At 32.8% G+C, this 21,880-nt stretch overlaps 1 protein-coding gene and 1 long non-coding RNA gene across 3 annotated transcripts in view; one reads left to right on the top strand and one right to left on the bottom strand.

Annotated features, from left to right (window-relative positions):
• The window catches only part of LOC114288407 (hypersensitive-induced response protein 1-like), a 116,031-nt gene extending 108,366 nt beyond the window's left edge, over positions 1-7,665 (top strand). Inside the window, exons 1-6 of one of the 2 annotated variants that reach the window (XM_082924575.1) lie at positions 2,476-2,535; positions 4,409-4,606; positions 6,075-6,195; positions 6,665-6,756; positions 6,852-6,948; positions 7,154-7,665. In XM_082924575.1, coding sequence (XP_082780701.1) covers positions 4,418-4,606; positions 6,075-6,195; positions 6,665-6,756; positions 6,852-6,948; positions 7,154-7,515 — 861 coding nt within the window. In that variant the 5' untranslated portion in view covers positions 2,476-2,535; positions 4,409-4,417 and the 3' untranslated portion in view covers positions 7,516-7,665. Of the gene's footprint in view, positions 1-2,475; positions 2,536-4,408; positions 4,607-6,074; positions 6,196-6,664; positions 6,757-6,851; positions 6,949-7,153 lie in introns of those variants that run through there. The other variant, XM_082924569.1, reaches the window with a different exon arrangement.
• A 4,469-nt stretch (positions 7,666-12,134) lies between these two features.
• Positions 12,135-20,346, bottom strand: LOC114288408 (uncharacterized). The gene is made up of 2 exons (XR_003638247.2): positions 12,491-20,346; positions 12,135-12,359 (listed from the first exon to the last, which is right to left on the bottom strand). It is a non-coding gene; the product is annotated as an uncharacterized LOC114288408 (long non-coding RNA).
• Between the last annotated feature and the right edge of the window lie 1,534 nt (positions 20,347-21,880).

Below are 21,880 nucleotides of genomic sequence, written 5' to 3'. Positions count from 1 at the left end.
ATGATAGATTGAAGGTTTCCCAATCACAATCAAATCACGAACACCCCTCCTAGCTAGAGTATATATCTTTCACACGGGCATTCTTATACTTTTCGCACCAAAGCTAAGAAGTGTAGAATTTTGAACCAACAAAAAAAAAAAAAAAAAAAATCATAATAAATAAATAAATAAAAGTGTAGAATAGCAAGACAAATTAGACAAATATTAATGCTATATTAGGGTGTGGTTTGAAATTTGACTTTTTAATTTTTTGATATTTTTTATGAGGTGTAAAAGATTAATTTATTTGGGAATAATTTTTTTAAAATTGTATAAAAAACGTGAAATGTATAACTTATTTTTTAATGATTTTTAAAATTTTAAATGTTGTTAGTGTTTTTTTGTAAGTTTTTTAACCCAAAACAAAAAAAAAAGAGCGGGCAAAAAGGCAACTTTCCAAACAACCTTGTTGAATGAAAAAAATTCACAATTTCGTCCATTTGTTTGGACCTGTAAGGTTCACTACAGATTTTATTTTGATAATTTGAATCGTTTATTTTGTTAAATACTTTGCGTATTTCATTCAAAAAAACTAGGTCGATCTAATAATTGTTATTTGTTTAATTTATTACGTTTGTCACTAAAAAAAATGTATGGCTTATTTTTAAAGATACAATTATTTTTTATTTTTAATAAAAAATTAAACAAGTTACAATTATCAAATTAATTTAATTGTTTTTAAAATATACAAAATGTCTGAACGATTTAAATCATTATAACAGCCCATAACCCAAATAACACTCCAATCCAAAATCTAAAATAGAGGATCCTCTTCATTTTTAATAATGTTATGACTATTAGGAACAAAGTCACGGGATTGTTATGGGATAAAACTCTTAAAAATTATTCGTTATATTTTTGTTTTATCTAAATCTCAAAAATTAAGTCCATTCAACACGTTTGTATTCAAGAAAATAGATAACAAATACATCTTTGAAAATATCAAATTCTTTGAAGTTCAGATTTAAAATTGAAAAATGTCCAACTAGTCTCAACTTAATCTAAAAGTTAATGCCAACATAGATGTTTAAATCTTATCATTATTCTAAAAGTTTACGCAATAAATGTTTAAAAAAATTTGACTCCAAATTTTTGATTTATTTTCAATTTAAATTATTTGTCTATAAGTAAAATTAACAATATATATATATATATATATATATATTTTAGTCATTAAACTCAATAAAATAAATATTTTAGATATTTTATGTACACTTACATTGAATTTAATAACAAAAATACTCTTTTTTTTTGTATATTGAAAGCAAATCAAAAGATTGTAATTTAAATTGACAAAATAAAAAATTTAATATTTATTTTATTATAAGTCTCAAAGGATTATTTTTTATTTGAGCAATGCTTGGTAGCCTGAAAATGAGGTTGGCTCAAATGGTTCGAAATTCATCTTACCGGTCGTCTGAGCAAATGTCCAGCCGGTCGTTCGGTGAGAAGGTTGACAGCCGCGGTAGACGAAGGCAACAACCGCAGAAGACAAGTTTTCACCCGGCCATCCAGGTGGGTGTCCGGTCGATCGTCCGAGTGAACGTCCGGTGAACACTCATTCGGGCCATTCAAGCTCTTTCTTTTTGGGCTACCAAGCATTAATCTTTTTATTTTTATTTTTTTTTATAATTGTCCTAAAGATTTTTTTAGTGAAAATGTGGTCCTTTTTGTCAAAACAAACTTTTTTTTAAAATTATTTATAACTTATCCGTATCAACTAAAAAACAGGTGCCTAAAAAAATCTAAATCAATCGGAATTGTGTTGTGATTCCTCTAATTAGAGGTGCGATTTATTTGGAATTCTACAGAGAGAATATATAAACCCCATAATATTGGTTAGGATAATCCAATACGATACAGTACCATGAGTAAGAAAAATGCTTGGGAGCACTAATTAGTGCTCCCACTAATTAGGTGGCAGTGGGTCCCGCCATTAATGATGTGATGTTTTGGTCTTGGAGTTGTATTTTTTTTATTATTTTTTTATTTTTTTAATACATTAGTGCTATTAGTGGTGATATTTTTAGTGGGATGAATCATTGTTGCATAAGTAAGTAGGATATTGAGATTACAATTTTGATAATTATCTGTTATCACAACCTCTGCTTAAACAAACGGAGTATGGTTGTGTTGTAATTCCTCTAATTGAAGGTGTGATTTATTTGAGATTCTACAGAGAGAATATATAACTAAAAAATCAAAAAAACCAACTCATAAAGCTCAAAATCACAATTCCAATCAAAATTTTTTAAAACTCTTCGTAAAATTTATAACTAAACACACCAGTTCAAAACTATAAATTTAAAAAATTATTTTCAAAACGGAAACCACGTCACAAACTCAATTTTAAACTCTTTTTATAACCCAAAACCAATCGCTTTTCTCTGCTTAATTCTCAGCTCTACTCTCTCTCTCTCTCTCTCTCTCCACGGGACCAATCTTTTCTCTGTTTCTCTCTCATCGTTTCTTCGCTTCTTTACTGCAAGTATATATGTATATGTTCGCCACTCATGAATGCTTGTTTAGTAGTTGAAACTTTGATGTATAAGGGTTTGTTCAACCGAAAATAGAACCTTTTTTTTTTGGATTAAGTAGTCGATTCTTGTATGAATTGATATCGAAAGTAGAGAAATATATCACTGAGATTTGTTTTTAGCTTTGTAGTTTTGTTATATTGTTTGTATCAGATCTCAATTTTGTTGTTCATATAAGAATTTGTGGTTTTGCTTTTTGAATTTTTGTTTTGCGAGTCATTAGCTTATTTATTATCCATGGTAAATTTGTTGAAAATTTAATAATATTTAATTAACTGTTAATTTTATTTTGCTCGTTTAATTGATTGATCTTGCTTGATGGACTTGACTACATACCATAGTTGTAGTAGACATCAGTCTCTCTCAAATGATTATGTTAATCTCGCTCCATTCCGTATCAGTTATAGTTAAATTCTGTGGCATAACATGATTCAAATTGAATTTGCCTTTTGTTTCCTTTACTTTCAAGAATTTTATTCTTGATTTTTGTTTTTGATTTCCTCGGTGGTTGTTCTTCGAAACCTATATGCGCCATTGAGAGGAGTTTTTTTTGTTTTTTTTTTCCTGCTTTAATTTTTTTTTTTTTGATACTTTCAATCATTCTTTAATGTTGTCCTATCAGGTTATGTGTGGTTTGTTGCTCTATTCTGAAAAGTTAAAACTGTTTGCTGATCAAGTAGTTATTTCCTTAAAAATGTTTCAGTCAGAATATTTTTCATGCTTTTAAATGATTAAGATTGTATATTTTTTTTTGTTAGATGGTGAAATAAGATTGTATTGAAGTATGCTTTCAATCAAATAAGAGTAGTGTTGGGAAATGAATAAATGGAACTACAAATCAAAATAGCTCAGGAAGAAAATTATATATCTCCAGGATGGGATTAGCAGTATCTCTTAATTTATTGTACTGTGAAACAAATTAGATGTCTTAAAATTTTGTTTTTTTTTTTTTTGTTTTTTTTTTGTTTTCATCCCATCTTTTTCGTTGTTGGGCTTGTAGTCTTCTGCAGTTGAGTTATCTATTTGCTACAAGGGAAACAACTAGGCTAAAAAGAATCTTGGTCTAAAGGAACATAGAAATTGCATGATGAACTGATAGAGGATAAGATCGTAGGTGGAGCTCACTGAGAAAAACATGTTTTAGGTGGCCGTCCTAGATGTTTTTAAAATTCTTCATTTTAATATGTTTCTCTTATTGGTACTTATCAAAAAAAAAAAAAAAATTGTTTCTCTTATTTGTATGTATTGATTTTTGGGAGAATTTCTGTAAGAAAGCCCTCGAAGCTAAATCCATAATGATTTGTTCAGTTGGAATTGAAAACAACAAACTATAAATAAAAAATTATTTATATAAGACCCTTATCATCTTGGGATTTAAGGGAAAATTTAGTTTCGATGGATCCTTCACATAATATATATATTGATTTTTAGTAACTAAACTTCCACCCATTATATGAAAATTATGCCTTTAATGTTTTTGTTGGCGTCCCTTGCCCTTTTCCATTGTAGAAACTAATTAAAATCTCTCAACTGCTCAAAAGCTTCCAACCAGATCATTTTTTTGTTTGTTTGTTTGTTGATAAGTATGCTTTTGCAATCAGAATATTGTAAAGTGTTATCTGAGTCTGTATCAAAATCTTAAGATTAGTGAAGTAGCTTATATTTTATGTATGTAGCATCAAGTTGATAAAACAAAAAATATAAATAAGAGCTCTCTATGGCTAATAGGTTATTTGATTTTTCATTTTTCCATTTTATCAAATTTTGCTGCATTTTGGTTAATTATTACTAGAATTTCTAAATTCACCTGCATAAGTTCATCTCGCTTGTAGGATTAAACTATGGGTCAAGCATGGGGTTGCATTCAAGTGGATCAGTCTACAGTTGCTGTTAGGGAGCATTTTGGGAAGTTTGATGATGTGCTCGAGCCAGGGTGTCACTGCATACCGTGGTATTTTGGGTACAAGTTAGCTGGGAAATTATCATTACGTCTTCAACAGCTTGATGTTCGCTGTGAAACAAAAACTAAGGTGTGAAGTTTCTCTATTCTGTTTGTATTTCATATATGACTATCACTAATTGGCTTTCACATATGCTTATTTGTGCCTCTTCAATTTGTTAAATCAAATGCAAGTAGCATCAACTTGCTGAAAAATTTTAATGTCCAAATGTTCAAAAATAAAAAATAAATAAAAAGAAAAGAACCAGAAAAAGATGACATAGGCAGGAAACCAGACTGGATCACCTATATGATGTTTGCCTCAAACTTTTGGTAATCTATCAGATTGTAACATGTCTTCCAAATAAGACAAATTATCATTGTTCTACTTATCCAATGTCCATTGTTTGAAGTAATTTAATTATGAAATGGAAAATGATATACAAGTTAATTTTCTAGACCCACTTTCTAGACCCAATGATATGTAAATAAGATGATTGATTGACAATTAGAGAAGATATGAGAGATAGTGTTGCCTTAGATATTCTAAGGCAATGGCACATCATTGGGTTTGAAAAGTGGGTCTAATTTTTGAGCCCACGTGGCATCACCCGAAATGAAATAGGTCCTTATAAATTTTCTCCTTAGCTATTCAGTTATTATGATGCATACTTTTTATGTTATCCAGTTAAATCATAAATTGTTCTTGAACCAAAAATAACCATGAAACTGTTTTTGTTCTGGTGGTTCATGAAGAAGTTGAACTCTTAATATAAACAGTTGAATATCTGCTTGCTTACAATGTTTATTGCAGTGCAAAAGGAAATCATGATTTCGTAATTGAATTTTCGGAATAGTAAAATTGACTTGAAGTTTATCAATTGTCTTAGGTGATTATATCTTGAAGATAACAGTCAGTTTACCGTATAGAATTCCATTGTGTGCGCTCTTTTTAGTGAAATGCTTGTAGTTGTGTATGTAGTTGACTATTTGTTTATGGTGCTTCAAGAAAATGATTGACTTCATTGTTTTTATGCAATATTCTGAGTTAAGGCTGAAAGATTTCCTAAATCTTTGTAATACATATTTTCTGCCCTTTCCTTAAAATGCTTCACTTTGGTGTGTGCTTCAGCACCCTAGCATCCACAGTTGTATTGTCATATATGTAGTGAGAAAAAAGAAATCATATTTATTCAGCTCTTTATACAAGTGCATCTTTGGTTAATATGTACAATTACTTTTGATAAAATATTCATTTGGTAATTGTTGTCTTATATAGATATCATCTGCCTTCCTATGTAGGTCTGCCTTTTTGTTCCTTCAACCTATCAGAGTTGCTTTGCTTTCCTTCTCTTAGACTATTTTCTTTTCCTCTTTATTTCTTTGTTTATTATATGGGGAATGCTCCTCGTAATTTACCTCTTTAGCTTACTTTTATTGCTTCTCCCTTTTCATTGAAATGCTTTTTTATTTCAACAATAAATCAAGGAGTGATGTGGACAATTGTTTGCATACTGGTGCCATCAGTTCATAAATTGCGAGTATTGTTTTCTTTTCAGGATAATGTCTTTGTCAATGTGGTTGCATCCATTCAATACCGTGCTTTGTCAGGAAAAGGAGCTGATGCTTTCTATAAGCTTTCCAACACCAAGGTGCAAATCCAAGCCTATGTTTTTGATGGTATGGATGCAGCTTTTATCATCTTTGTTTCGATGAAAAAGTTTCTTGCCAAGGTACCAACTGATATTTAAAACATTGTGGAACACATGTCAAATGGCTCAATGAGTTTTCAAATCAAAAAGCAGATCCAGTGCTGCTGAACTTGAGGTTTTGAAAGAGAGTAGATTTAGGTCCAAATATTCTTTGTTCTGCTAATATTAGTTGTAGTTTCAGTTTCTCGTAAATTTGTAATGATACAATGAAATAGGTTGGGGAACTAGCTGCAATGCCACATTCACCCCTCATCTCTGGCATATATCTGCCCCGTCCCTTTATAGCTTAGTTTTTTTTTTTTTTCTTCTTTCTTTTTTCTTTTTCCTTTTAATTGTAAACATGATGCATTGTGCTGGGTAGAATTGTTTATAGTACTGGATTAACAGTTGAAATTTGTATTGAAAGTAATGGGCTACCCCTCCTTTGATCTGTTCAGTTATTAGGGCAAGTGTACCAAAGTTGGACTTGGACTCTGCTTTTGAACAGAAGAATGATATAGCAAAAGCTGTGGAGGAAGAACTTGAAAAGGTGACAAATTGTCTTGACAAATATGAATCCATTTTTTAATGACAATCAGGTCAACACTTATACTGCCTTTGTCTTTCCTTCTATAATCTGTGTAGGCCATGTCTGCCTATGGGTTTGAAATAGTCCAGACTCTTATTGTGGATATTGAACCAGATATTCATGTGAAGAGGGCGATGAATGAAATAAATGCAGGTAACAGTGCACATGCCTCAACTTATATATATATATATATATATAATGGGATTGTCTTAATATTTATAAGTAAATGCCAAACTTCTTTTGCATGTAAATATGATTTAAGGAGAAATCTTTGGGTACATGTTGAAACTCATCATGCATCATACCTAGGTTTGAGAATTGAGATGATTTACATTGTAATTTATTTATATCACAACAGCTGCTAGAATGAGGATTACAGCAAATGAGAAGGCTGAAGCAGAGAAAATATTGCAGATCAAGCAAGCAGAGGGGGAGGCTGAATCTAAATACCTTTCAGGGCTCGGTATTGCCAGGCAGCGCCAAGCTATTGTAGATGGATTGAGGGACAGCGTGCTTGCTTTTTCTGAGAATGTGCCTGGAACAACTGCCAAGGATATCATGGACATGGTGCTTGTGACGCAATACTTCGACACCATGAAGGAAATTGGTTCCAACTCAAAGTCCTCAGCAGTTTTCATCCCACATGGGCCTGGTGCAGTGAAAGATATCGCCTCGCAGATCCGCGAGGGTCTTCTTCAAGCTGACAGTGTTCAGCATTAGTTTATGAGCTAAAATGTTAATATAGGAAATCATCATATCTGTCTTCAATTTTCTAGTTGTTGATTAAATGATATAGAACTATGGAGTATGATCATATATGCTGCAAATATGGGTTTAGTAATGCATAGGAAAGTTTTTTTTTCTTTTGATTATCTGTTATTCTAGTAAACCCCAATTAATCCTGAGATTCACAAAAATCGTCCCTCTACGGGAGTCAGATAAATCTTAGGGGTCTTTTGGGAAGTGGGTTATAATCCACTTCCCAGATTATAAGCCACTTTCCTCTCTCACAAAAAGTTAATTATAATTAGCTTTTAAGCAGCTTTTAACTAAAAAGTTGATTGTAACTATCTTCCCAAAATAGCTCTTAGGCTATGGATGTGGTTCCAAGGGCCAAGCGACTAACTACCAAGCCAACCCCTTATGTTGTGTTTGATTGGGAGATTTTGGGGGGGGGGGGGGATTTGAAAAAGTAAAAAGAAAATGTGTGTGAAACTGGATAAAATATAGATATATTTTATTCACACTTCATCTATATATATATATATATATATTTTTAATCTTTTTTCAAATCTCTTAATCAAACATAGCATTACGGTGATTGATATTGGATTAGTCAAAGCAATTTAATTGGATTAAACTTTCATTTTGGACAAGCATCTTCATCCTTAACTATTGAGTAGTGTTTATTCTGGTTCGTTCAAACCGACCGAACCGAATCGATCCGTTGTATTTTGGACGGATGCGTAATAATAAGCGGACGGTTGTATATTGATTTTTTTTCTAATCTATTCTGTTTGTGTTTTCAATTGAAAAAGAGTTTAGATATTCTATTGTGTTTTCAATTTGTTTTCAATTTGGAAATCTTTTTATCAAATGGTAAGTGTTGATATTTAGTATTTTTGCGTGGAAAATATAATGCTTAATTTTGTCATTTTTTAAAAAATCAATTTAAATAGTTTTTGCATAAAAAAAACGTAATAAAATAATTTTGATAATACATGATTTTCTTATATGTATTTATTATTGGTATTTGACAATTTACTGGATAATTTTTTGGTTATGTTGAGTTGGATTATTATTCTAAAAAAAATGTTGACAAGTTGTATTATATTCAAGATTTGTAAATGTTTAAATTGTCAAATCGATTCGTATCCATTTGCCAATCTACATCCATCAGCCAATCTGGCGAATGGATGCGAATTGATTTTTTTTAATCCACCAATCTGGCAAACGGATGGCGGATTAAAAGTTCTCCGACCGTAACCAAACCGTGAACACTCCTATTTTAAACGAGAACACTAATTTGACGTCAAAATTTAAAGAGTTTTAAAATGTGTTGAAATTGAATTTATTTATCTTAAATAAACTTTTGCTGATCTAATCAGAAGTGAGAATGTGTTAAATTTTTATCTTCAATAAATTTTTGTTGAGCCAATCAGAAGTCAAGGTTTGAATAATTTAATTTTTTTGTTTGAATAATTTAATTTTTTTTGTAATGCATATAGAGAGACAGATCAATTTGAACTTAAAAAATTAACAAGCTTCAAAATGAATATTAGATGATATGTGCCGTTGACTCACTCGCATGCATGCATCCTATCGAGCCAAGCACCTCAGTTTGATGGAATGTGCAATGGTAACTAACATCAGGACACCTGTTTTTAATGGTTTGGTACCATGTTAATAAAATCTTGAGGCAGAGCTCAAGATCTCACTTGGTTGGATTGAGTTGGTCAATTATAATTGGTCGAAACTATTAACAACCTGATAATCCTGAATCAACATCTTCTCCCTTGACAGACCGACCTAGGGCAAGCAACCGATTCCTAATCCTTCAAAGCTTATCATTACTAATTTTCTTTATAATTTTACTATTATTTTTAATATCAAAATTAGTTTTTATTTTATTATCTTATAATTTAATCTATATCATATAAAATCATGACAGAATAATTACACTTTTATAGCACAGTAGAACAAAAATTATCAAAATAAACAAATAATTTAACTAAATTTATTATATATAAGTATTCAAGTAATACTTTTATAAAACAATAAAATTAAGTTTATTAAAATAAATAATTAAAATTAAAATTAAAATTATTCTTCTGTAACACATCATAATATAAAATATCATTATATTAATTAAAGTTAACTTCATTGTGATTTTATGTGAGATATTATATTTCTATAAGTGATTTACCTAGACGTATAGCGTTCAATTTGATATTGATTGTTTAAAATAATAGAAGTTACTATTTTTTTTTTTATTAAGTTTTTAGAATCATGTCAAATGATAAATAGTGTGAGTATTATTTTAAAAAATCATGATTCATCGAAAATAATTGTATTTGATTTCAAGTTGAAAATATACATTTTTTTTCTTAACTTTGAAAGAAATTATTTTTGTGATAATTTTTTAGATTGTTAAATTTGTTACACATAACATATTAAAACTCAAAATTAATTTTTTATTTTAAAAATAAATTTTCATGTATTGTACGAGTCACCTAGTGGATAATAATAAAAGACTAATTTCAGTTTAAATAGGAGACGCAATTCACTTTGGATTGTCATTCTCATATGCCAAACCAATCCTGTCCCATTCCTTGAACTATATGTATTTGGAGTCTCTGATAATTTCATTCTCACTCATCATTACTCTCTTTCTCTCTCTCTCTCTCTCTCTCTCTCTCTCTCTCTCTCTCTCCAACCATGAAGAAGAACTGTGTGCTACTCTTCTGTATTGTTTTCTTTCTTGTTTCTGCAATATCAGTAGAGTGTCACAATCAAACTTTTAACGTGTTAGATTTTGGAGCGGTTGGAGACGGATCTACTGATGATACCCAGGTCAGAAATACTTTCGATTTTTAATTTTTTTAATAACATTATTATTGTTGTTTTAAAACTTCTTTTCACTATCCATGGTAAATTTGTCGAAAATTTAATAGTATTTAATTAACTGTTAATTTATTTTACTTGTTTAATTGATTGATGTTGCATGATGGACTTGACTACATACCATAGTTGTAGTAGACATCAGTCTCTCTCATATGCTTATGCTAATCTCGCTCCATTCCGTATCAGATATAGTTAAATTCTGTGGCATAACATGATTCAAATTGAATTTGCCTTTTGTTTCCTTTACTTTCAAGAATTTTATTCTTGATTTTTGTTTTTGATTTCCTCGGTGGTTGTTCTTCGAAACCTATATACGCCATTGAGAGGAGTTTTTTTTTTTTTTTTTTTTCCTGCTTTAATTTTTTTTTTTGATACTTTCAATCATTCTTTAATGTTGTCCTATCAGGTTATGTGTGGTTTGTTGCTCTATTCTGAGAAGTTAAACTGTTTGCTGATCAAGTAGTTATTTCCTTAAAAATGTTTCAATCAGAATATTTTTCATGCTTTTAAATGAATAAGATTTTATATTTTTTTTTGTTAGATGGTGAAATAAGATTGTATTGAAGTATGCTTTTTCAATCAAATAAGAGTAGTGTTGGGAAATAAATAAATGGAACTACAAATCAAAATAGCTCAGGAAGAAAATTATATATCTCCAGGATGGGATCAGCAGTATCTATTAATTTATCGTGCTGTGAAACTAAGTAGATGCCTTAAAATTTTGTTTTTTTGTTTTTTTTTTTTTTTTTGTTTTCATCCCATCTTTTTCGTTGTTGGGCTTTTAGTCTTCTGCAGTTGAGTTATCTATTTGCTACAAGGGAAACAACTAGGCTAAAAAGAATCTTAGTGCAGTTGAGTTATCTATTTGCTACAAGGGAAACAACTAGGCTAAAAAGAATCTTAGTCTAAAGGAACATAGAAATTGCATGATGAACTGATAGAGGATAAGATCGTAGGTGGAGCTCACTGGGAAAAGCATGTTTTAGGTAGCCGTCCTAGATGTTTTTAAAATTCTTCATTTTAATATGTTTCTCTTATTTGTACTTAACAAAAAAAATATATATATTTCTCTCATTTGTATGTATTGATTTTTGGGGGAATTTTGTAAGAAAGCCCTGGAAGCTAAATCCATAATGATTTGTTCAGTTGGAATTGAAAACAACAAACTGTAAATAAAAAATTATTTATATAAGACCCTTATCATCTTGGGATTTAAGGGAAAATTTAGTTTTGATGGATCCTTCACATAATATATATATTGATTTTTAGTAACTAAACTTTCACCCATTATATGAAAATTATGCCTTTAATGTTTTTGTTGGCGTTCCTTGCCCTTTTCCATTATGCATTGCACCGTTACATTATGTCATTTTATTTTATGTAAAAGCTTATGTGTTTGTATTGTTATATTGTTTTCCAAATATCATGGACCCCTTCAAATTATTATCAATTAAACTTATGTTTATATATATTTCTAGTATTACTAGTTGGACTCCCACGCGCTCCGCGCGTGGGAGTCGTGCTATTATTGACTGAGAATAAGATACATCACAATATATAGTATTCATAAGGTGTTTTTAGATAATTTTAGGGTCATAATATCAATCTACAAATAGATTTGATTAGATATAAAAATTTAAGTTTGAGAGCGTTAAATTCAAATTAAGAATCACCTCTATATATATATATATATATAAAAGGAAGTGGATACTTACCAATCAAACCAATTAATTGGACTTATTTATTACCAATTCTAAATTTTTCTTCACTTACTTTTTCTGCCTTTTGGGTACTAAGAAGATGGATTGTTCTATACTTGCATACTAATGGTATACAATAAGTTTTTCAACAGCAGGATTGATGGGTTGTCTCGGAAACATCTTCAAACAACTGACTTGTCGAATTCTTGTGGTTTCTTGTTACAAACAAGAGGGGAAATCCTAACAAAATAGAAAGGTTAGACAAATGTTTCGCTCAAATAAAAAGTGAAATGATTGAATCTACATACCATATGAAGAATTACTAACAAAACAAATCATATACCATAACAATATTTATATCTATGTCAAACCTTGGAGCCAATGAAGTATTAGTGTCTTTGACAAATCCTCAAATAGCTTCTATGCACAAGTTTTGTATGCCCAACAAGACCATTGTCTATCAAATACAAAATAATCATTGAACAAAGATACATATATATCATAGAAAATTGACCACACGACGTTATAGAGAACTGCTAATAAAAAAATTCCATAGCTTTTGGTCCGCTATCCCGATCATGATTTTCCTACCCCCAGAAGGAAAGGTCCTTACAGGTTTTTCAACTTGAATTGATTGCTCAAATAAGTGAAGAATGACAAAGCCTAAACCAAAGCAATCAAGGGTTTGTGTGTGTGTGTGAGAGAGAGAGAGAGGGGGATAGATTGAAGACGTGGCTGATAGATTGAAGACCCATATGGCTTCAGATTTGTATAACCAACAATGAACTCCAAGTGGTAGTTAAAGCCATATTGCAAATCAATAAACTATGTAATCAGGACAACATAAACAATTTTTTAGAAAAGAAAATTAACAATTAGGCTTTTAAGCTAAGACAAATATTAGATATGTATTCCTCCTCTAAACAAAGGGATTTATATAATGTGAGCAAACATAAGCAAAAACCATAATAAAATCTACTGTACCAGAATGTTATAGACTACAGTGTGCCACTAAAAAAGCAAACACAGGCCACAGTTTTTAATTACACTACATGAATACTTCAAAATGTGTGAAAAACTTATCTTCGATATGATGGGATATGTGCCTACCACACTCTCATTTGAACATATTCCCGAGAGATATCATGTGAGGCAGCAATAGGAGCTGGACCAATAGAAATGTCAGTACCTTCCTTGGAAAACTTTCAATGTATCTTGAGGATTGAAGACTTAGCTCTGTGTTTTCTTCTCTCTTTTTTTGTTATTTTATGGTAAGCATTTATTACCAAAGAAGAAGGAATATACAATAAAGCTCAAGACACATGTCCAAAGGATATACAAGGAAACGACTTGAGAGGCCCACTACCTTTCAAAAATAAGACAACTTAAAACTGAGATTAAGTTTCATCTTATTTAGTTTCTTCCTTAAATCAAGAGTAACTTAATAAAAGTTTCCATTTGAGATTCATTTTGCGTATGGGTTGTAAGTGCAACAGCTTATGAACTCGTCTATTGGGTGCCAATGGGTGTTTATTTATACAGATATTTATAATATGAGCTCTCTTGTCTGGTTTTGTTGTATATTTTTTGTGGGTGTAGTTTTCTATCGCAAGTGTCAAAATTCCTTTTTCTTTAATTTTGGTCACTAAAAATGAATTGAGCTGGTTGATCTAATCAGAGTTATTCAAAGTTTTTATTTTGCCTTTTCAATCATTTTAATCTTTCTCACTATCCTGCTTTTGTTCCTACTATGATTAAAGACATCAATTTAGACAAATTACATGTATGAAACTTATCCTCAAGATCATAATATAATTTTTTTTCCAATAATCTATTAGACTTTCAACACAAACCAGATAAGTACTACTGGTGTTGGTGATGGTGGTGGTGGTTCTATGTGTCATTCATTTGAGCATATAGTCGAGCACATGATGGGCAAAAAGAAATTAGAAATTAATAACATGCTGAAGTATCATACAATAGAACTTTAAATTCAAGTAAGAAAAAACTCACAAGCCATATTCCATAACCTTTTTGCAATTCAACAGTTAATCCCATCCATGAATCAACCGCCACATGAAGCCCCAAAAATCAATTAGCAATATTCATGATTTAAATCGAATCAAGGGTTTGTGTAAGTGTGTATGTGTGTGTTTGTGTGTGTGTGTGAGTGTGAGAGAATGTGGAGGAAGCAAGGTACACCTATAATTGTAAATCAAATACCATGAATGGTGGGATTTCTTTGTTTCTAGTGTCGTGTGCGTGGCTCATTTGAAGGCCGTGTAGCCAGCACAAATCGGCTTTACAAACCAAAGCAACAGCTGCGTTACACCATAAGCAGCTATGTTACACCATCCTTGCACTCTTTTTATATAGGTAATAGGTATAAAATTTACATTGTCACGTAAAACTTTTTATCTAATTGGTTAGATTAAATTCATAACAAATATATATATATATATATATATATAGATTATAGAAGAATTGATGATTGTAAGGAAAAACAAGTTGGATTCCTAGGGTATTATCAGAAAAGATAATAACTCAAAAAATATGATAAGAAATTTATCTCGAAAAGTGAAGTGTTTTGATTCAATTTTTGTACAATGAGATCTACACTTAATCTGAATTACACTAGACTTTTTTTTTAGATTAATTTTTTAAGTCGATAACATTGTTATTATATTATTAATAATAATTAAAAAAAAAAAGATGCTTATAAGCTTAGTTGTGTGCAGTCTTTTGAGGATGCATGGAAGGCTACGTGCTCGGCAAGGGAAGTTTCAGGTTTTAGTCCAACCATGCACATTCCTGATAACTATAAGTTCTTGCTACAACCTGTAATCTTTAGTGGCCCTTGCAATTCCGAAGCCGTTAACGTCGTGATAATTACAATTTTAGATTCATAAATTTTCTCATATCATATGCCATCATTATAGGTCAAATTATTTTATGCGTCTCAAATATTTTATTAAAATTTTTGTACAACTAGAATCATTAGTACAAATAATTTGAAATATTTACTTTAATATTGTGGGCTTATACTGGCCCAATAATAACACGGTACAATCTTTCTTTTAACTAGAAATAAGTTATCCTATCATACATTTCAATATTTTTATTTTTCTCTTATTTATTTATTTTTAATATATTGTTATTGAATTGTTAAATTGATATGGTTTATTATAGATAGGTGGAAACCTAACAGCACCAAGTCATCCTTCAAAATGGAAGTGCGACGGAAGTAACTGCCGTCAATGGATAGGATTTACTGAGATCAATGGTCTCTACATTTATGGCTCTTGTACTATTAATGCCCAGGGTACCAAATGGTGGGGTTCCTCCAATGTCAATCACACTAGAAAGGCAAGAAGCCTCCTCTCTCACTTCATTTAATTATTTTTAAAATAATTATCATTGTCACACCATTTTAATTTAAATTTTTTGTACAAAATAAATATTTTTTTTGGCTTTACTAATATAAGTTTATTTTCTTCTTTTCAGTACCATGGGTCACAACCAACAGTGAGTGACACTAGATCCTTTGTTTTTAAATTATTTTTTTCCTATGTTTACATTGTAAGTACTACATAATGTTTCGAAATAATATTTTTGAAAACATTTAATAATTTTTCATGTTTTTACAGGGGTTCGTAATAGCACATTCCAACCATGTGCATATAAGTGACCTAACCTTCATAGACAGCCCTCAAATGCATATGGCGTTGGAAAGGTCGACATGGGTATATGTTTATAATCTCACCATCACTGCCCCCGGCGATAGCCCAAATACTGATGGCATACACATTCAACATTCCACACATGTCTTCATAAGCCAAACTCACATTGGGACTGGTATATTATCAAACATAATAATAATATCTCTCTTAATTTTATACCGTGTGACCCAAAAAAAAAAAAAATTATTGTGCAAGATCTTTTGTTTTGAGATTCCTACATAATTCTACCATTGGAAGCATTTTGCAATGATCCAAAAGATTTGGAACTAAAAGTCGATGCATGGCGCTTTACATATGTATATTTTAATTTGGTTGTTTATCAAATTTTAAGTCAAAAATATTAATGCAGGTGATGATTGTATTTCCATCGGAGATGGTTTATCATATCTCAACATTAGCATGATCACATGTGGACCAGGTCTGGCATAAGGTAACAGGAAAGACCTTTTTACAATTCCCTCTATCTTTTGTTATTGTTGTTATTATTTTGAAATTGATTTCATTTATTTTTAAATTCCTTCTTTGGTAAAAGTATTGGAAGTTTAGGTATAAAAGAGCAATATGAGACAGTAGAGAATGTCTATGTAAGCAATGTGGAATTCAGAGGAACTTCAAACGGAGCAAGAATCAACACATGGCAGGTAATTTGTGAACACATGATTATTAGAGTCATGATATCAAGAATATAATATATGAGGCAAATTTGTAAGCTTATCACTTTAATACAAAAAAACTCAATGCCTATTAATATCAATAATGTCATTGTTATATTATTTGATAAATAACTATTTTTCTCGTTAGTTTTGTTGTTAATTATATTGTCCCTTTGGCATGCTTAGGGAGGGAGCGGATTTGCTAGGAACATTGTGTTTGAGCATATAAGATCCATTGGTTTAGTTCATCCCATCATCATCAATCAATACTATTGTGACCACACACATTGCAAAAATCAAGTGAGCATTTCTTACTCTATGACTATGACTCTTTTTTTAGTTGGATTTTTTAGTTTTGTACTCAAAAGTAGTAATTTTTTGATCTTTTCAAAATACATTAATCTAACTTAACATTGTGATTAATGTAATTAACTTTCTCAGAAATCAGCCGTGCAAATTAGCAATATCAGATACAGTTATATTTACGGGACGTCGAAGGAAGATACAGCGATACACTTTGCATGCAGTGAGACAGTTCCATGCAAAGATATTGTGTGTGTCAATTTTCGACCACACTGCCAACTTAGTACTCAATTGGAGAACACCGGCAGAATAGGTTAAGCCCGAACGACCTGCAACAGAAAGAAGAGTTTTAGGCGGTGGCTCGTCCACCTGGGGGTACTCCGACGATTAAGTCAGTACTCAATATCTCTCAAAGATAACCAATAGTACTTAACTCACTAGACAGAGTATCAAAAGCATACCTTAGACTCATGGGGTACCTCCCTTTTATAGCCAACACAATCCTAGTCCCAATAGGAGCCTAGCTCTAATGGACTTAGGATTACTGCTAATCTTGGACTCCCAGTAGGATTAGGATAAACTCTCTAAGAGTCTCATCTTTACCTAAACTGAAGTCTTCTCTCATTCTAGGACTCTTGTCCCTTATCCGCTTATCTGGGATTTCGGTATTCTCATAGATAACCTTGGCCTAGCCGAGATTACCTCGGCATCATAACCAGGACACGTGGCACCTCGGCTGGCACTTCGGTGACACCTCGGCCACGTGTTGTCATTCAAAAATTATGTCCCCACAACTGCCCCCTAGGTTCTATTACCTCGGCACCCTGAAGTGATGGAACCTATATTATTCCTTCCTTTAATCATGACCCCGGTTTAACTTTAACTTGTAAATTTTTCTCAAGTTTCAACAAGTGTTAAACATCATCTGTAAGGCCCCGGTGTCCCACATCGGGAATGGAGGGGGAGTTCCTGGGCTATAAACGTAAAAACCTAGACCCTTATATAGCATTGAGGCCTTTTCCCAAATGGTGAAATCCCTATTAGAACTCTCCAGTTAAGCGTGCTTAAGCTGGAGTAGTTTTAGGATGGGTGACCCACTGGGAAGAACAAATCCGTGCGGGCGTGGCCCAAAGCAGACAATATCGATGACGTATAAAGGGTCGGGGCGTTACAAATGGTATCAGAGCCGACTCTCCGGAGTACCGAGTGTGGGCCCCTGGCGTCTCTTGGTGCATGTGGGCGGGCTTGCGAGCTGGTAGGCTACTGCACGGGGACGTGCAGCCTTATGGGGGGTGAATTATAAGGCCCCAGTATCCCACATCGGGAATGGAGGGGGAGTTCCTGGGCTATAAAAGTAAAAACCTAGACCCTTATATAGCATTGAGGTCTTTTCCCAAATGGTGAAATCCCTATTAGAACTCCCCAGTTAAGCGTGCTTAGGCTGGAGTAGTTCTAGGATGGGTGACCCACTGGGAAGAACAAATCCGTGCGGGCGTGGCCCAAAGCGGACAATATCGATGACGTGTAAAGGGTCGGGGCGTTACATCATCTCGGTTTAACTTTAACTTGTAAACTTTTCTCAAGTTTCAACAAGTGTTAAACATCATCTTGGTTTAACTTCAACTTGTAAACTTTTCTCAAGTTTCAACAAGTGTTAAATATAATCTCGGTTTAACTTCAACTTGTAAACTTTTCTCAAGTTTTAACAAGTGTTACACATAATCTCGATTTAACTTCAACTTGTAAACTTTTCTCAAGTTTCAACAAGTGTTAAACATCATCTCGGTAAACTCTTCTCTTCTCGGACTTAATCATCTTAGGTCGAGATCTTGTCTTCTGGGATCTGGAATCCGGGATCGGCTTACTTGGGCTGAGCTCTTGTCTTCTCATATCCAGTGTTATCTCGGCTTGATAGGTGAGGTCACCTCTGCATCTTGTCACTTTCTTTGGAGGTAATCCCTCAGATCCTCCTTGGTTCGTCCAAGAGCTCGGCTATCTCCGGATTTCAGCCTCTTTGGTGCACTACTTCCTGTGTCATTGCGAGTCCTTTTGGACCTCCCTCCGTTGGTCGTGTCGAAACAGAGGTCCTTTCCCTGAACATGCCGATGTTCTTTGGAGTCAGCTTCCTTGGTGCGATGTGTCCTCTATGAATCTCCCCTTCTTGATTCTCCTCGTCCGACCTCCCTTGAAGGCCGATGAGAATGTTCCTCGATCCTATCGTGCTGAGGAGTCGTAGGAGTTGACTTCTGTCCCCCTGCCTGGGCATCTTTCTTGGCTGCTGGAATTGGTGTATCTTGTGACGGGAACGGTGGCTGCATGACGTTGTTCTGTATCATGAAATTGACAACCGTTTGCAGGTCCGCCAATTTGTTCGTCATTTCTTTCATCTCGTCGTCCCTTCGTGAGTATCTTTCTTTCCATACCTGGAGGTCGTCCTCGTTATAATACTCGTTTCGGTCTGATTTCTTCGGCACGTCGCCCTCCTGGCTGACGTCCTCTTCTCCATGATTCTTATCACGAGTCTCTTCGTTGCAGCTGACTTCTTCAACGTCTGAGTCAATATGTTTCCCATTTTTAGTAGGAGTGTCGTCCCCAACCTTCTCTTTCTGTCCGTCATTGGCCATCTATTCTCCTTTCTTTCCCACAGACGGCGCCAAATTGTGTGTGTCAATTTTCGACCACACTGCCAACTTAGTACTCAACCGGAGAATACCGGCAGAATAGGTTAAGTCCGAACGACCTGCAACAGAAAGAAGAGTTTTAGGCAGTGGCTCGTCCACCTGGGGGTACTCCGACGATCAAGTCAGTACTCAATATCTCTCAAAGATAACCAATAGTGCTTAACTCACTAGACAGAGTATCAAAAGCATACCTTAGACCCATGGGGGTGCCTCCCTTTTATAGCCAACACAATCCTAGTCCCAATAGGAGCTTTAGCTCTAATGGACTTAGGATTACTGCTAATCTTGGACTCCCAGTATGATTAGGATAAACTCTCTAAGAGTCTCATTTTACCTAAACTGAAATCTTCTCTCATTTTAGGACTCTTGTTCCTTATCCGCTTATCTCGGATTCTGGTATTCTCGCAGATAATCTCGGCCTAGCCGAGATTACCTCGGCGTCATGACCAGGACACGTGGCACCTCGCCTGGCACTTCGGTGACATCTCGGCCACGTGTTGTCATCAAAAATTATGTCCCCACATATATATATATGAATGACATCTACCTTCAATCGACTCAACTGTGTAAAGAAACGACGTCGTTATGTCAAAATGTTGCTGGAAGGAAAAATGGTCCAGTTTTGCACAGTGTCCCTTGCTTGACTGATTGATAAATTTGTACTAATTCAAAATGAGTACCATATCTACTATAGTCAATATATAGTTAAATTTATTTTGCTGATTTTCGTACCAACTCAAGGTTTTATTCGTAATAAAGGTACCTAAAGTTTGCTTTTCAGAACAAATGTGCTTTTTAATGCCTCGTTAGTCATATGATATATAGATTCACATTTAATATAGGGTGAGTTTTAGTTGGTTTGGGATGTCCTAAAAAAGTGCACTTTTTGACTTATTGGTGGGTTTGGGTTGAGTTTGATGTGATGTGTTAGAGAGGTGATGTGATTTAAATAAGATGATGTGACTTAAATAAGATAATGACTTTTTGACTTTTTGGCTTATTTAGTACATGCCAAACTAATTACAATAAATTTAGCTTACGTATTTTATTTTGATCACTTTTTGAAACTATTCTTGTTTTTAAAAAGTTGTCAAGTTCCAAATAATTCCACGTATGGGGCATTTAAAAAAAAAAAAAAATCAGTGCAATGGGACTTACTAGCTACTAAGGGTGCTTAGGGAATATTTTGATATGTTCAAACCAACGAACCGAATCGATTCGTCGCATTTTAGATGGATACGTGATGATAAGCGGACCGTTGCAGATTGATTTTTTTTAATCAACCTAATTTTGGACGGATGACGGATTTGAGATTTTTTTGACTACAACCGAACCGCCAAACCGTAAGTACCCCTAATAATTTGTAAGACTTTGTATTTTCAATTTGTTTACATATTTTGTTTGTATTTTCAATTGAAAAAGAGTTTAGATATTCTGTTGTATTTTCAATTTGTTTTCAATTTGGAATCCTTTTATCAAATGACAAGTGTTGATATTTGGTATTTTTGTGTGAAAAATATAAGGCTTATTTTCGTCATTTTAAAAAAAAAATCAAATTAAATAGTTTTTGAATAAAAAAAAATAATGAAATAGTTTTGATAACGCATGATTTTCTCATATATTTATTATTGGTATTTGATAATTCACTTGATAAGCTTTTTAATGAAAAATCATTAAAAAATACGTTATATTTTTGTTTTATCTAAATCTCAAAAATTAAATCCATTCAACACGTTGGTATTCAAGAAAATAGATAATAAATACATTTTTGAAAATATCAAATTCTTTGAAGGCATACATTTATTGATATACTTAGCCAGTATTCTAACCTTTTATTTATTTATTTTCTTTAAAAGAATGAGAAGTTCCTAGTTATACAACTTACTCTAAAGAGCACAGACATAGGAAACTAGCATCAGGTAAGTATTTGAGAACAGTCTCATCTCAGTTGCCCTGGTGGCTTTGCTTTGGTATTATTTATTTATTAATTTTGCATTGATTTTCATTTGTATCTTTTGGATTCATATGCTTGAGAACGGACCCATCACAATTGGAACCTCAATTCTATCTTGATGGAAATGCAATTCCAACTCGATTCATGCTCTTAACTGTGGAATCGCTATTTTAGAGCAGATACATCACCCACAATAAGCTATTCTTGCAAATAAGTGCCTAAAAGTTCACCATAAGAGAAGACTCTCATTTTTTTACCTATTTATCAAAGCAAAATTCCTAGGAACATCAATCATTGCCATACAGGATGGGTATTTCATAGATGTACCATTTACTTTACAGCTTTACACAGTGTCATTTAACAGGATAGACTCACTTGCAATACTCTATTGGAATGGCACAAGCTATATCCAAGTCCATGTTTGTTTTGC

The sequence above is a fragment of the Camellia sinensis genome, chromosome 1, assembly GCF_055761805.1.
Source record: "Camellia sinensis isolate YWXY chromosome 1, ASM5576180v1, whole genome shotgun sequence".
Classification (NCBI taxonomy): domain Eukaryota; kingdom Viridiplantae; phylum Streptophyta; class Magnoliopsida; order Ericales; family Theaceae; genus Camellia; species Camellia sinensis.
Note: the sequence above shows the minus strand (reverse complement) of the source record. Positions and strands in the feature narration are given on the sequence as shown.